This window comes from Propithecus coquereli, unplaced genomic scaffold (assembly GCF_000956105.1).
Source record: "Propithecus coquereli isolate 6110/MARCELLA unplaced genomic scaffold, Pcoq_1.0 Scaffold295, whole genome shotgun sequence".
Classification (NCBI taxonomy): Eukaryota; Metazoa; Chordata; class Mammalia; order Primates; family Indriidae; genus Propithecus; species Propithecus coquereli.
In genome coordinates, this window is record NW_012148563.1 from 2014088 (window position 1) to 2031108 (window position 17021).

General features: G+C 47.7%; 1 protein-coding gene across 1 annotated transcript in view; it reads right to left on the bottom strand.

Moving 5' to 3' along the window:
* Window positions 1-618: 618 nt before the first annotated feature.
* Window positions 619-17021, bottom strand: part of ASB18 (ankyrin repeat and SOCS box containing 18) — a 64033-nt gene continuing 47630 nt past the window's right edge. Inside the window, exons 5-6 of the mRNA XM_012648817.1 lie at window positions 2010-2123; window positions 619-804 (exon numbers count right to left, since the gene is read on the bottom strand). Coding sequence (XP_012504271.1) covers window positions 619-804; window positions 2010-2123 — 300 coding nt within the window. The remainder of the gene's footprint in view (window positions 805-2009; window positions 2124-17021) is intronic.

A 17021-nucleotide genomic window follows, 5' to 3' on the forward strand; every position in this document is an offset into this window, starting at 1 on the left:
CTCCCTCTGCCAACATTTATTCCTTGATTTAATCCACCACCACCGTGGCCATGGTCACTCACCGACGCACTGAAAATCGGGCAAATAATTTTACTTGTTATTAGTCTTTCTTAAATGCATGCGTAGCTCACATCTATTTCAAGGTTTACTACCAGAAGTGTTTCGAGTCTTTATTTTGTAAGTTTGGTGAGATGTCTTTGTGACCAGAAATATGCTGTAGAAACTTAACTCTGGTTTGTAAAAATTAGCCTGTGGTAAAGCTGTTTTGCTTAAAGCTGCAGTTCCAAAGAGCCTATCGATGGTGACGATGAGGCCTTGCTGTGCCTTTTAGTTTAACTTCCATCAAAATGCACTTTCAAGACCAAGCACTCTGGTGTCCCCGGTTTCACAGGACACTCGCAAGCAACCTGGGAGGCAGGAAAGGCTTTTATTACCGATTCCACCTCTGGGTGCCCCCGAAGCTCGGCGAGGTTGGTGCTTCCGCCAGTCACACAGGAGCACGAGGGGGCATGGGGGTGCCACCCTCATCCGTCCACACCCAGGGCGCGCTCCTCCACACACAGCCTCCACGGACCGGCAGAGATGAGAACAAGAGCCGTGGCTGCCACGTTCTGGTTTTCAGTGCAAGACACCTTCTGGCTCCAAAAGTAGATAATTCTGCAGGGACTTCGGCAAGGGTAACAGGGGTATGAGGTCAAAGCACTTTTTGCCAAACAGTTTGCGAAGGGCGCAGCGGCAGAGATGCTGCAGGCAGCGTGGGGTGTGGGCCAAGGCGAGCAGGGACTGGTAGAAAGGCTTGTGCATCTGGAAGGGAAGGCACGCAGGTCACAGACCGTGCACGTCGGGCCCACACACATTTCCTTCCTAGCCCGCCCCTGCCTGGACCCTCCGTCCTTCCCACGGCTACCTGGTCCCAGCGAACCACATTGGGGAGGGAAGCACCATTCTGTGGCCACTGTCCTCTACCAAAAGGGTCTGTGACTTTTCTAAAGCTCAGTTCCTGCCAGGTCGTAGGCAACTCTGTTTTGGGTCCCTTCAGGTAATACAGGTAGAGTCTCCTGGGATCCCGTTTTGCCCCAGTTTTGCACAGCAGCCCTGCAGCTGCGGGGGTGGCCCGATTCACTAGCCCAGTTGTGACGAACCCTTCCCTTTGCCAGTGAGGGGCTCGGGAGTGGGCCCACGCCCGTCGCAGTCAGTGCGTGGTATTGCTTTGGTGTTGCGTAGCGTGCACATGGCTCCAGTCAATGAAACAGGAGGGGAAATTTTTCTAGAGGCTTCTGAAAAAAAGTGTTCTCGCTCTTTTTTTTTTTTTTTTTGAGACAGAGTCTCACTCTGTTGCCTGGGCTAGAGTGAGTGCCGTGGCATCAGCCTAGCTCACAGCAACCTCACACTCCTGGGCTCAAGCGATCCTTCTGCCTCAGCCTCCCGAGTAGCTGGGACTACAGGCATGCGCCACCATGCCCGGCTAATTTTTTCTATATATTTTTAGTTGGCCTATTAATTTATTTTCTATTTTTAGTAGAGACGGGGTCTCGCTCTTGCTCAGGCTGGTTTCGAACTCCTGAGCTCAAACAATCCACCCGCCTTGGCCTCCCAGAGTGCTAGGATTACAGGCGTGAGCCACCGCCCCCGGCCCTCACTCTTTTTTAATGAACAGTCACCGTGGACTTTGCTGTGTGTAGATGTAATGCCCACAGCTGCCTTGGGCATATCTTGAGCCAGGAGAAGAGGATGCTACACTAGGCTGGCGTGTCCTGAATGGAGCCAGAACCATGGATTCGGGGGGCTCCAACGCCCACCTTTCTTTGGACACCGGCTGGGGAGCCCTGACCTTCCTCAGGCCAGCATGGGGCAGCTTTCTGCTCCCTGCTGCCGACAGCACCCTGACTATAGTGACGGGCTCCCGGATGGGTGACTATTGAGCCTCCTATGCAAATACGCCCCAGCTTCCCTTTCTCCTGCCTTCTCCAGATGTTTTATACTTGCCCGGATATCAGCAGTTTCCTCACCTGAAATACTTCTTCCGGAATCACCTCCCTCCAGGACTCTGACACGCGGAGCTGAGGGTAGGAGTTGAAGAGAACCTCAACGACCGCCGGGGACGGGGCACAGGTCTTCAGCACCTGGTTGGAAGAGGCGAAGGACGGCGTCGGGTGACTGGGTTTTGGGTGCAAGTGGGGAAGGGTGGGCAGAGGGGGGGGTCTGTACCCTCTAGCTGTGTGACCTCACCGTGCCCAAGTCACACAGGGCACAGCAACAGCCACGGTACAACAGGGCTGCCGCAGGGGTCGAATGAGTTCACGCACAAAAGGACACAGGTAACGGCTCTGCAAGGGGGCCCTTCTTTTCACCACGGTGGCTCCTGTGAAAAGTCTGGGCAAAGTATGGCTGCTCAGAGAAAAGAAAAGAAGTTCTGCTGGGAGGAAGTCTGGCCCAAGGATGGTGCTTCCAATTTTTTACCTCAATTTTCTAATATGTCAGGAAATTGAGACTTGGGGGAAATGAAGTGTTTCGCTGCTGCATTTCCTCTTCACTTGGCCTTTACATTTTATTTTTGCAGTCCCCACTGGCAAAGATTCCAATTTTCTTTTATTTTTTTAGAGACAGGGTCTTGCTCTGTCACCCTGGCTAGAGTGCACTGGCACGATCATAGCTCACTGAGCCTGCAACTCCCGGGCTCAAGCGATCCTCCCACCTCAGCCTCCTGAGTAGCTGGGACTACAGGCGCATGCCACCACACCCCAGTTAACTTGTTCCATTTTTGTAGAGATGAGGTCTCCTGTGTTGCCCAGGCTGGTCTCAAACTCCTGTCTTCAAGCAATCCTCCCGCCTCGGCCTCCCAAAGTGCTGGGATTACAAATGTGAGCCACTGTGTCTGGCCTGATTCCTATTTTCTTATTTGCAAATTTATAATTCAAGTCTATCAGCTTCATCATAAAGACGGGAACGCTATTTGCTTTTGTAAAAAACAAAAACAAAACCAAACCTTTTTAATTATGGAGAAATTTGAACATACACAAAAGTAAACTGAATAGCATGATAAACCCCCAGGTTCCCACCATCGACCCATAGGCAATCCTGCCACATCCACTCCCCCAGTATTATTTTAAAGCAAATTCCGTGTATCCTACAGTTTCATCTGTAAATAGCTCAGCACATCTCTTATAGGACCTTTAGAAGAAATATAAAAATATCATTATAACACCTGAGAAATTAATAGTTTCTAAATATATCTAATATAGAGTCAGGGTTTAAATTCACAAATTTCTCTTAAATGCCAGGATATTAACAAAATATTTTGTTTGTTTGAATAACAATCCGGGTAAGCTGACACAGTGGGATTGGCTGATACGAGGTAGTTTTAGGTTTCTCTTTTTTGTTTCATGTGATTGACGTATTGTAGAAACCGGGCTGTTTGTCCAGTAGAGTTCTCCTTGTTGGGGTTTTGCTGATCTGATCTCCGTGTGGTTCGGGAACATGCTGCTCTCCCTCTGTTTCTGTAAATTTGTAGTTAGATTTAGAAGCTTGACCAAACTCAGATTTGATTTTAGAGAGGGGCAGAGCAACTTCATAGCACTCTTTTTTTTTTCTTTTTGAGACAAGGTCTTGCTGTCACCCAGGCTGGAGTGCAGTGGCTTGATTAGAGCTCACTACAGCCTCCGATTCCTGGGCTCAAGTCATCCTCCCAGCTCAGCCTCCCAAAGTGCCAGGATTACAGGAATGAGCCACCGTGTCCAGCCTCTTTTTTAAGTCTAACATTTGCCAAGTGTTATAAAATTGTTTTTCCTATTTCCTGGTTGAGAAAGCTGAGGTTATGGCAAATTTCTGAGACCAGCCATCCCATAGCTGTGGCAGACGATGGCCAAGCCAGCAGTGAGCTGGACTCTCCAAACACGGAGTCACCGGGAAGGGAGCGTTTAAATCACTCACAGCTGCTCACTCTACCACGCGCCTCCCTGCTTCAGTTTCAGATCGAAACCCCTTTAAAATACAGAAAGACAAAATAACAAACATTCATATTTTTTTGTTCAGAGATAACCACTATTAACATTTTGTGTATACTGACATGTTATGCATTTAGACAAAAAATTAATGTATGGTACATGACAAAAATGGGTGAATGCTTTGCAAATAATTTTGAAACTTGATCTTTTTTCCACTCAAAATAGATTGGGAACAATTAAAAAATGAGCATTTCAAGATCATTTTTGTAGCTATATTTTATTTTATGAAGGTATCATAACGTGTTCAATGAATTAACTACTGTAAGTTGCCTTAGTATTTTTTGATATGATAACAATGGACATCCTTGAACACAATCCTAGCTCCCTCTGCCCCCAGCCATTCTTATTTAAATATCTACTTGAATTCCTGCAAATAGAGTCACAAGGTCAAAGATTATGTACATTTTAAAGCTTTTAAAACATACTGCCTAATTATATGTGCATAAATTGGCATACTTTTTGAATAACTGAGTATGAGAGTGCCTCTCTCTCCCCACCCAAATTATCTCACTAATTATTTGAATTTGATGGGTACAGTATAGAATATTTACTTTTGTTTTGGTTGACCATTGTTTTTCTTCCTTTGTGAACTGCTAAATTATATCTTTTGCTTATTTTTCTATTAGTGTGTTCATTTTTTTCACTGATTTATAAGTATACTTTATTTGTTAAATTTATTTTTCAGGTAGATAATAATTTTGCAATTAATGCTATTTTTTTCTCCTCAATTTTCATATTTCTTATCTTATTACATTGGAGCTTTTAAGTTCAATGTTAAATAACAACATTAATAGCAAGCACAATCATCTCATTCCTAATTTTAGTAGGATTGTCTCTAATGTTTTGCCATAACCATAATCTTGGATATTATTAATAGTTTCAGCTAGATACTCTGTTCTATGTCAAAGAAATATCCTTTAATTCCTAGGTTGCTACAAAGTTTAGGATTTGATTTTATTTTTTGCCTTTTTCTAACCAAGTTGATACAAAAAGATTTTCCAATATTGACCCATTTTTGCCTTCATAAAACAGACTCTATTTGGCTATTCTTCTGTATATAACTTACATATTATAAATTTTAAAAATATAAAATATAATTATATTATATATGATAGATATATTATATATACCATGCAAATGCTATATAATTATTATATATAATATAATGCCAGATTCAATTTGCTGAGATTTTTGCATCTTTTTTAATAACTCAACTTGGCTTATAGTTTTATTTTTTTGAGCTACTTTTGTCAGGTTTTAATATCACTTTATGTTAACTTAGTAAAACTATCTGAGAAAATTTCTGGTTTTTTTAATACTTGGGAAGATTGATTTTTTTTTTTTTTTAGAGAAGGGGTCTGGCTATGTTGCCCAGGCTGGAGTGCAGTGGCTAAGTCACAGGCGTGATCATCATAGCTCACTGTCATCTCAAATTTGTGGGCTCCAGTGATCCTCCGGCCTCAGCCTCCTGGGTAGCCAGGACTTCAGGCATGTGCCACTGCACCTGCCTAATACCAGGGAAGATTTTAAAAAGTAGATAATTATTGGAATTGAGAAGGCACAATAGATCTTGCATTTGACATTGTCTAAGCCTGGCATTTAGTTGTAGGTAATAATTTAACATTTTCAATTTCTTTTATGGTTATTGGCATATTGTTTTGATTTCTTCTTGAATCAATTTTGTTAATCTACATTTTCCTGGAAAACAATCTTCATTTTAAAGAAATTTAGCATTGCATATGTATCAATAAGGATCCAATAGGAAATGGATATTAAGTTCAACATAGGATTATTCCAGAAGTGTTTACTGATACAGGGCCTATTTAACCAGGTGTGTGTGCAGGGGAACCGACAAGGGTCAGGGCAGTAATGGTAAGCTGGTGGCAGAGCCGTCACCACCGCTGGGCCTGAAGCGTGAGTCAGGTGGGCTGTCGTACCAGATGCAGCAACCCCTGCTTGGGGACACACAGCTAGCCTGAAGCAGAGAGTGCCAAGAGAATAAATCCTCTGACCTCACTCTCCTTTCCTCCCTCCTACTTCAGGGACACCAGACTGGCTAAACCCAGCTGGAAGGCAGAGGCCCAGGAGCTTGTAGAATGAGGTCCACGCAGGTACAGAGTAAATCTGGAAGGGAGATATCTCCACTATATCTATGAATAAGCACACTTTTCTCATTCGAAATGCACCGTAATTGTATTTTCAATGTTTTTTTCTTGTTTAGTCTTGCTTGAGATTTGTCTATTTTATTTTTTCAAGAAATCCATTATTGGATTTTGTTGATCAGTTCCCTTTTAAAATATTCTAACACATTACTTTTTGCCTTTATCATTATTAATTCCTTTCTCCCATCTCCTTAAGTATGTTCTGTTTCTCTTTCCAACTTCTTGGATTGATTGCTCAGTTAACTTAGTAACATTTTTTTCCCTCGTATCATAATAAAAGGAATTTTTAAAATGGTATGGATTTTCCTTCCTTTGAACATAGGTGTGGTCATAGCTGCAAGTTTTAAAGCACAGTTCTCACTGTCTTAATTAAACAGTCTGCAATTAAATAACTATTGATGCAGTAGTTATTTGGGAGTGTGCTGTAACATTTTTAAATGGTTATTTTTAAAAATGAACAACTTTTTACTACTAACTTTCATGTGTGTTGCAATATGGCTCTAAGTGATGTCTCTTGGGTGGGTACTAGAAGAAGTTGTTATTTTGTTTAAAGTTCAATACATATTTGTCACATTTCTGAGTTGGAGCTTCTGTACTTTTTTTGCCTACTTGATCTGTGAAAGACTGAGATATGAATTAAAAATCACCTAGAATTATTTTTTCAGTCAATTTCTCCATTTTAACATAATATTTTTTGGTACATGAAGTTCCTGATGGTTATCTCTTCACTGTAGACTGTGTCCTTTGTCAGTATCAAATGAATCTTTTCCCCTCATTTTGTGCATTTCCCTGGACTTCTTCTATTTGTATATTGATATAAAAATACATTTTTTTGGTTTGTTTTTGCCAGAATTACTTCTGCTCACCTTTTTTTTTTTTTTTTTTTTACTTTGCTTTAAATGTGTTTGAGAGTCTCTGTATTGGTAAGAAGGTAGTTTAAGCAACTTACATTTACTGTTGTAAATAATTTATTTGGTCTTCCTTCTATCCCATTTTATTATTTTTTACGCTTCTTGTTGTTTTCTTTGTTTTCTGGTTCTATTATATAGGTTTGTGTAATTTCTTTGCATTCATCTTCTGGATTTTGCTAGTACATATTTTCTTTGAAATTCTACCGGCGGTTACCTTCAAAATAAAAAATATTAGCCTATAATTCTCTCTAAAATCGAAACAGTATCTTTTGTGTTCCAGAGATGCCATTGCCCTTTGTCTCATACCTCCCCCTTAACCAGTTCTTCTCCTTCCTTCCTAACATCTGGAGTTTTGCTTCCAGGTTATGATTATCACATGACCATATTTTATGTTACGCATCTCTTTCAGTAATCATTTTGGTATCTGCATTTAGTTGTATAACCTGCTTTACAATGACCGAAGTTGTCTCTGTTGTAGCTGGGCTGCATGCTCACCACCTGTCCTTTGAGCCATTCATTCTGCAGGTATTTGTTGGGCTCCTACTGGAAGCTGGGGGTTGCGTTGTGTCTGCACGTTATGATGGCAAGCCCCCCCTTCATGGAACTTTACGGTCCCAAACAATAACAACAATAATACAGGTGCTACGGTCATATGGCGGGGGAACTGCAAGGTGTTGGAAATGGCACTAAACTCAGCTCTGGACTTTCGGTGGGTGGTGGGTGGGCCGGGGAGAGATTTCTGGAGAAAGTGACGTCCAAGCCGGGACCTGGCTATGGAGGAGTCAGCAGGCAGACAAAAGGCACAGAGAGTTCCTATGACTCGAGTGTTGTGGGCAGAGAAAACACTGTGCCCAGTTTGGGAGGAGAAGATGAGCAAACAGTGTGGGCTGGGCATGGAGTGTGACGCAGGGAGTGGCGGGAAGTGAAGCAGGAGAGGAAGCGGGCCAGATTATGAAGAGCATTATCCGCCACGGTAAGGAGGCTTTTATCTTGGGACACGGGAGCACTTGGAGGGTTATGCATGGAAGGTGATGGGATCGGTTTTAACTCAGAAATGCCACCGTGGCTGGATGTGCAGAGAGGCCAGTTAAGAAGATGTTTCCACAATGCACGGCAGAGACGGTGGCCTCGCCTCAGGTGGCGGCAGTCGGGATGGAAACAGACCGAGAGCCATGGAAGAGGCAGAGTTCAGAGATTCTAGGACGGGTCTCCCATTCCTGAGCTCGTCTGAAACGTCATCTCTGTGAGCTGGAGGACACCCACCCACCCACCTGCCTTGCCCAGAGCTCCAGTGGTGTGGCCACAGCAGGCGGGCACGTCCGCCCTGCCCCACTTGTTATGTAGCCGCATCCAACGCGGTTACTGGCGTCTGCCACCTGCCACCTCTTCCCCTGGCTCCCAGGGAGGCTCTGCTTATTTCTTCTCTTACGTCACTGTGGATCCTGCTCAGCTTCCTGGCTGCTTTATCTCTCTGTCTTCCCGACGCTGGAATGACCCTGCATTCAGCCCCTCTTCCTCTTCTTCTCCCTGTTTACTCTCACTCCCTGGCGATCTTCTCTGTTTCCCAGCCTTAAATACCACCCACGGGCCACTGACCCTCAAAAGTTTACCTCCAGGTCAGTCACATCTCTCTCCCAGCCTCCAGGCTTGAACGTCCGACTGCTTACTCCAGCTCCTCTCGGCTGTGTGTCACGCTCAGCGCTTCGCGCACCGAACGCCCTGGCTCCGCAGTCCAACCCGCTGCTCTGCCCACGACGCTCCCGTCTCAGGTGACGCAACCCAACCTTCCAGGCTCTCATCTGAGAGCCCCGCAGCCCTCCTTCACTCCTCTTCTCTCACACCCCACATCCAATCTGTTAAGGAATCCTGTTGGCTCTACCTCCAAAACACATCCACAATCCGGTCGCCCGCCTCGTCCACGCCGCCGTCACCCCTCACATGGATCACAGCAACACCCTCCTGACTTGTCTCTCTACTCTGTTCTCCGGCTCAGGTGTTTTCCTAACACAGCAGCCAGAAGGATCCTTACAAAACATCATGTGGGTTCTGCCACCCCTCCGCTCGAACCCTGCAGTGGCCAGAGTCATCACACCGTCCTTCGAGACGGCACACGACCTGCGCTCCCTCTCCTACCACCTCTGATTTCATCTCCTTCTACCGTCCCACTAGCTTGTTCCACCTTCAGCCATGCTGGTCCCCTGTGGCTCAGAGCCCAGGACAGGCCCGTTCCAGCCGTAGGCCACAGACCCGCCGCTCCAATGCTGGACCACTGTCCCTAGACACCTGCCCCGCTGCGCCCTCACCTCTCTCAAGTCTTGCTCAAAAGTCACTGACCTGACCACTCTATTTAGAATTGCAACTGCCTCCCACCCCCTTCTTTCTCCATAGTCCTTATCCCTTTGTGGGTCTATTTATTATGCTCCACTTTTTTTGAAACAGAAAGAAACCCTATTTTATGACACAATTAAAGCAGAACATGATGCACGTCTCAGGCAATCTGCTAAGAGACTGCAAAGACAGGAAGGAAAGTCACCAAACTTAGTCCTCAAGTAGACAGCACGACAGCACTGTTTGTCTTATACAGTGCATCCTAAATCCACCCAGTAAGTGGGGGGCATCTGTGTCTGCTGATTGGCTACATTTAAAGGAAAAATCAACCGTCCACATTTTACGATGGGAAGTAGTTCTGCAACTGGGACCAGGTGCCTGCTGAAGGCAGCTCTCACTCTCCAGTAGAAACTGGGGCGGGGCACTGTCGTCTTGGCGATTTACATTTCACTGCCATCATCCCCAAGTCCTAGAGAAAGACAATCCTGAATCAAAAAGAAAAAAAAAAGACAACGACCTATTAGCCATTAAAATGATTTACATGTATTTCAAAGAGTAAGAAAAAATTCACACATGCAAGTTTTCTATGTTAAGTCTTTAAGAAATGAAGAGAACAAAATCTCCTTCCTTATTTTCAAGTTGGAGGATTCAGTTTCACGTTTCTTGTTGGTCTTTGCTCTTACAACCACCAGGTCTAGGGCCCTGGTCTTGAACTCATGGACATCAGAGTTCAGGAGGAGGGGTGGCCTTGGGCATACTGTGTGCACGTGAAGAAGGGTTTGTGGGGAACTAAAAAGCAGAAGAGAGAAAGGTGCTAGCCAGGGCCCATGGGTGGGGTCAGTGCAGGGATGCTGGAAGGACTGGTTTGTGCTGCAGGTGCTGGCCCGGGCGGGCTCTGCTCTGGGTCACGCCTGTGTCCCTGCAGGCAGGTGAGATGATGATCAGGTGGTCCAGAAACGTGGGCCGATGGAGGGGCCAGGTTGCTGCTGCAGATTCAGTGTCTGGATGTGGGGATAATCCAGCAATCCTCTAGGTACCTACGTAGATTTTTGGTGGGAAACTCCAGGAGCAAAGGTGCTGTGGGCGCAATTCCTGAGTGTTGGCCCCAGTCTTGACAGCAGCGTGGACACATCACTACCTAGTGCGGGTGATGGGTAGGAATCACGTGGTGGCAGCAGGGTGGGGGAGGAGTCCGAACTCAGAACTCATTCCCTCTGTGTCCTGAGGAAAGAAAAATAGCTCAGAGCTATCCGAGCTATGCAAGGTATTATTATGCACCACGTTTAATGTCTGTCTTCCCCATTAGAATGTAAGCTCCATGTGGGCAGGAATACTGTTTTTCCTCTGATCAGTTCACCCATGTATCCCAAGGGCCTATAAGGTGCTGGTCCATGACGGGCACTCAATAGTTGTTGAATAAGTAATTTAACACAAGTATGTTTTTTCCCTTTAAAAAAAAAATGCATTAGAAAGGCATGTTTGGGCATGGTGGCATGTTCCTGTAGTCTCGGCTACTCAGGAGGCTGAGGTGGGAGGATCCCTTGAACCCAGAGGTTCAAGGCTGCAGTGAAATATGATTGCACCACTGCACTTCAGCCTGGGCGACAGAACAAGACCCTGTTTCCAATAAAAAAAAAAAGGCACATTTTCTGAGCCCTTGATATCTAAAAGGGTCTTTCTTTTGTTATCACAATGAAACTGTTTTAGCTGAGTATAAAATTCTAGTGTTCAAACTTTTCCTTTCAAAATCCACAGGTGATATTTCATTGTATTTTATGCTAATATTGCAGCAGAGAAATCAGTCCAGCCTTATTTTTATTCCTTTATGAATAGCCTGTTTTCTGCTTAAATACTCTGCAAGATTTTTCCATATCTCTTTAGAACATTTTTGCTAGAATGTATATATAGGTATGTGTCTCCTGTCATTGATTTGCAGAGAACACCCATTCAACTTCTAACTAAAAGTTAAGACTTAAGTGCAGCTAAGTTTTCTTCTATTATGTCTTTGGTTATTATTTCTGATTCATTTGTTCCAGGCTCTTCTGCAGTCACAACACTTATCTGTGGGTTGGCTTTCTACTCCCTGTCCTTCATGACCATCACTTTCTCTTTTAGTTTCTTGATTTTGTTCTCTTCTTTTGCACTTAAGAAGACCTTTTAACATTAGTCCTTCTTTATAGTGAACATTGAGGTTGACTTCTCAACAATCCAGATGATTAGTTTAATCCAATCATGGTAATTCCATTCCTCTTGCTAGTTATTGGTGCAGGGAAGGGCAAGTTTAAACCAACTGGGGACACTCCCTCAAAGCTTCTAGAAAACTGGATATGAAAAGGAAACTAGCTGGCCCAATTGCTGCTGGAAGCCATCCCATCTGATGACATCATGGAGACACTAAAACAACCAATCCTGAAGGCTGCTACTTCTGTACTTCTTGTTATATGAGATAACAAGATAACTTTCCTTCTTTAAAACTGTTTGAATTGGGTTTTCTGCCGCTTGTGGCCAAAACCATCTGTACCAGTCAGAGTCCAATCAGGTAAAAGACATCACTCTAGGTATTTCAACCAGAGACAATTAACACATGGAATTGATTATACAGGTAATTGAATAGCTGAGATGTCCACAAAGGGAAGGTGAGGTAGCCCAGAGATCAGCCAAACAGAAAGCTGTCACTCTTAGAGCTGGTGGGACAAAGGGATGAGGTGGTCTTATCACAGTCCAGAGACCATGGCCACCCCATGGAGGTGGAACCAAGTCAAGGCAGGGGCTGCCCAGTGGGGGCCGGGGCCATGAGGGAAGGAGCTATCTGGTGGGTGTGGGGGTCACGGAGGAGAAATAGGTGCTACACAAGGCAGAGAAAGAGGAGGCTTCTTTTTTCCTCCACACTCCAATTTCCCATGGTGTCTGCCATTGGCTGAACCCAGCCAGAAGCCCCACTGATAAGGGAGTCTGAGGTCGGCTTGAAGGGGCCGGCTCTCTCCCCGGACCCCCAGGATGCAGAACAGAACGCAGGAAGCAGGGAAGGATCTGCGGGCACAAAGGCAAACTGTCAGTGCCCTAATGCACGTCATCAATTTAATTCTTTACCTATCAATCAATTCTGCTTTTTCCTTCTTTTAACGTACAATTTAACCTATGGCTGCTTTTACTTTCTTGGTATAACTCTGTCTCCTCCATCTTCCTCTTCCTGTTATTCTATTGACTTTTCGTCTTAACGTGTTGTTTTTATGGATCACAGGGGCTATGTCTTCTTGCACTTCTATGCACTTGATTTCTGAGATATTCTTCTGGATTGCATGAGGAGAGATTTGGGTTTCCTCTCTATTTTTGGACACTGTCCCATTTTGCTTTTTTTGTCCCTTTTCACTGTGGATCTATTAACCTTTCTGTTTATTCATCTTTGATTAAGGCGAGAACCAGACACGAAGTTTATCAACACAGGGGACGTCTGTGGTCCTGTTCTCCGTCCACTCGGAAGACCGGAGAGGCAGAGTGGACAGAAGGGGACGAGGGTTGGGCCCAGCTCCATTCCCAGCCGGAGGGTTCCCCTGCTGGACCTAGTTCTGGCCTGGAGGCCTCCTCCTGCCACTGTCTTCCTGGCACAGTTAGCGGGGGCCTCCAGTTTCCACCTCTGCCCTTCACTCCATCTCCTCGAATGCATGTCCACAAGCAGCCCCCACTGCCCGGCCCCTCTTCGGGTAACGTCTGCCTGATTGCCGAAAGCTTACAGCAGTGCCGCAGGGGGACACTGGGCCTTCCTAGACTTAGACACGGGGTTACCTTGTTGTTGCCGTGTTTCCTTTCTCTTCCTTCCTCTTGTCCACGTCTTCATAGATATTTTTAAGAGAACAGGAGCTCTTTTTAAACTGGGCATCACATTGACATTTTAAGAATTATCTAGCCTCCTCCCACCCCAAATTTGTTTGTTTGTTTCCCAATTCATTACTGTCACCAGGTCAGGCTTAAGCAGGCCTTGGGGAAGGAGAGGCCAAGCTGCAGAGGGAGCGCCCAGTGGGCAGGTCCAGGCTGGCAGAGTCAACCATGTGTCCTCCCAGCCCGGCCTCGCCAACCCTGTCCCCTCACTACCCTTCAACGAGCTCTTGAGCTCGGTATTTCTGGCTTACGCAAGCCCCACTAACACGCCGTTTCCTCCTGCACGGCAGTCTCTGATTTCAATCATCTCCCTCATGTGCTGGGAGAAAATCACGCCATTAAGAACAGCTCACACCGCGCCCCTCTGGAAGGAGTCTGGTTGCATTTATACGGTACCCTAGGCAATTCCTGCTTCCTCAGGCCTTGCTAGCCCTGACCCTCCAGCGACCCTCCGACCGGCTCTGCACTTCTCTGCAAAATGTTAAATGGCTCCCAGTGACTGCACAACACAGAGGTCCCTCACCCCTGGAAGAGCTGCCCTCCCTCAGAGCAAGAGCACCGCCTCCTCCCCCGCCCCTCCCCCCGGGTCACAGACTGTGACAAAGTCTTATTGCCTGTCTCTGGGAATTCATTTTCTGTCTCTCCTCTGTTCCACCTCTCTGGGGCTCCCTGCCCCTCCCAATCCCTCTGCACTGTGCCCCTCACGTCTGCCAGGCAGCTGGCCGCCTTCATTATTTTTACGCCAACACAGTTTAAAAATCTCCGCTGCCTCCTTGCTGTCTGCTGAGAAGCGGCTGCCACATTACTCTGACATGCTGATGTCATTAGTGTCCACGCACACTCTCTTCAGCTAATGAGGCGGCAGAAAGAAAATTAAGGGGAAAAATCACACAGGCACATTGCTTTATATGTAGATGGAGAAATAAAACAAGAGCAAGAAAAACAGAGGCGCGCTGTTTATGAGCTCTCATCTCCTCCTCCCGCTGGGGACTGGGTTCGCACACCGCTCTGTGAAGACAGCAAATGGGGCCCTGGGTTTTGACTACTGCTATCCCAGGATTCCGCCACTAAAAATCCGGTGAAACTGGGATAAATGTGTGAAGTCACTTTACCTAATTCTGGAATTAGGTAAAAAGAAAAAAAAATGAAAATTTTAGGTCCCTATTTTCAGCATGGTTAATGCCCAGAAGGCGAGGCAAAACCAGAGACTTGCAGATGTTTCTAGAATCTGTCATTCTTGCCAGCAACCTTCATGCCCCTGTTCGAGCTGTCTGCACCCCTCACCTGGACTGCCACAACAGCCTGCGGTTTCCCATCAGCCTCCCACTCTGGAGTTTTCTCTACCCTTGAGCAGACAAATCATTTCAAAACGCTCATTTGATTATGTCATCTCCTTCCCTTAAAATGATGTAACAGGTCCCCACCGTTCCCAGTGCAAAGGCCCGACCCCTTGGCACGGCCCTTGCCGTCCAGTCTCAGCTGGCTCTTCTTGCTGCTTCCTCTCTGGTGATCAGGTCATTTTTCCGACCACACACACTGCGGTGCTTGTTCTGCCCTAGGACATTTGCCCACCCTGATCCTCCTGTCTGGAATGTTTATCCCCCCGCTTCAACCTTCAGGTTGGGGCTCACTCATGACACACACGGGGGAATCTCCAACCACCCCCCCAGCAGGTAAAACCCCCCATTTGGCACTTTCCGGGTGAGGTGAGCCTGGGCTTTGCAGGGCTTCTCACCAGGCAACTTCACATTGGTGTGTGTGCCTGCCCCTCCCATGTGACAGGCGGCTGCTCTACGAACGCTCCTGTTCCTCACTGCAATCTCAGTGCCACGGACAGGAGGTCCCAAGGAATGTTTTCGGAATGAATAAATAAGCACTTAAGGGATGTCTAGGGAAGTCAGCCAACACCTACGTGGTTGGGGGAAACTGTCATGGCTGGTGTTGTCCCTGCACTTCCCCAACTCATGGGCAAGTCTGAATTTGAATTATTTACGACCACCTGCAGGTACATGTCCACCGCTTGCCCTGACCTCTGCTCCGGCGGTAACAGAAGTGCCTTTGGGAAATATTGCAAAACAAGGACAAGGTGGGAGGGGCTGGCATGTGTCACTTTCACAGACTGCACATGAAAAGTGCTCATGGAAGGGGGTCAGGGGATATCAGGGGACAAACAAAGCCGGCCACTGAAACCAAGCGGCGCGTGGAGGAGGTTCCCAAATGAGGAGGCAGGGGAGGGTAGTGGTGTGAGTCCCATCCTGGTGCCACTACCTTCTAGCCCTGCGACTGAGGAGGTCATGTCCCATCTTGGAGTGGGGGCTGGACTGCAGTGCCCTGGCACACTCTGCGGTGCTCCAGCATTTCCGGACATGCGCTCTTCAGAGAGGTGGGATAAGCAAAGTGGTGCTTCCTTACTGCTGCCCGAATTGTCTTCCAGGTACGGAAGGGGCAGGAGAAACCTGAGCGAAGCCCTTTATTCCAGATCAAGCATCCAGCCCACAAAGTCCATTTGTGGCACGTGCCAAACAAGCGCCCTCCGCCCGCTCCCCCCAGGCGCGGCCCCCCAGGTCCGGACACCTCCAGAATCCCGCACTGGCTGCAGCTGCTGCCGCGCCTGTCCTCGGCCGCGTCTCTGCCCCCAGTGCCCGCTCGGTCGGGCACAGTCACCACGCGGCGTCCCGACCCTGACGCCCTGGGATTTCCGCGGCAGAGCGCCGCGCGGCTCGCATGGACGCTGCCTGTCCGCCGGCCGCGGGGACCGTGACTTATGCCCAAGCTCGCGGTGAGGCCTTTGCCTCAGTGATCCTGCGCCCCACGGGCGTCTCTTCGCATCTGTGCGAGGCACGGCTGCTGCCCACGGGCGGCGCGCTCCGCGACATCGCGGGTGGCCCGCGCTGGTCTCTCCCTGTGAGTCGCACGGAGGTCAGAGCCCCCCGGGGGCCAGCGCAGGGGCCGGGCGAGGAGGGCGCTGCGCTGTCCCGGCGTCCAGGGCGCGCTCCCTGGGTTCGCCGGGCCAGGCAGGCACCGCGCCGGCACCGCCGCCTCCGCCGAGCGGCCCTGGCGTGTCCCCACCCGCCGTCTGCTCCCGCGGGCGGGGGCGCCCCCTGGAGGGCTGGGGGATCTCAGCGCACCGAGGTCGAGTCCTCCCTTCCGAAGGTTGAAGGCGGGCCCGGCCTGGACTTGAGGAATCCCTTTCTTTCACTCGAGGAACACGGGCTGAAAGTCTGCACAGGCGGACACTGCGCGTGTGCAGGGGAGGCAATGGTGGGCAGTGCTTTTTGGTGAAAGCCTCAAGGAATTAAGATTTTTCAAGGAAACTCCAATTCTTTCCACAATAGTGCGGAACTGACTGGAGGTTCATTGATAAAAGCTTCTCCTGGGCTCTTGGCAACCCACCCCCCTAATCCCTATATAACAAAATGCCCCCCAAACCCAAACCTACCCCCAATCTGAACAGAGGATGAGCTGCACCACCGACTGCATCCCATTCCTGTGCGGCCGACACAGTATTGGGGATCCCAGAACAGGGGCCCCGAAGACCCAGAAGGGAGGCACCGCATCTCCAGGGCACGGCAGGGTAGTTCCCACAGCCATGGAGACACGAGTTCAGGAGTTACAGGTTTTGTTCCCAGAAATGATGCCTGTGGGGCTACCCCTGGGACTTGAAAACTTGGGCAAAGATCACTCAAACTGAAATGGTATCGAGGCTAACTAAGGATTATTTCTAGCCACTACTGAAATAT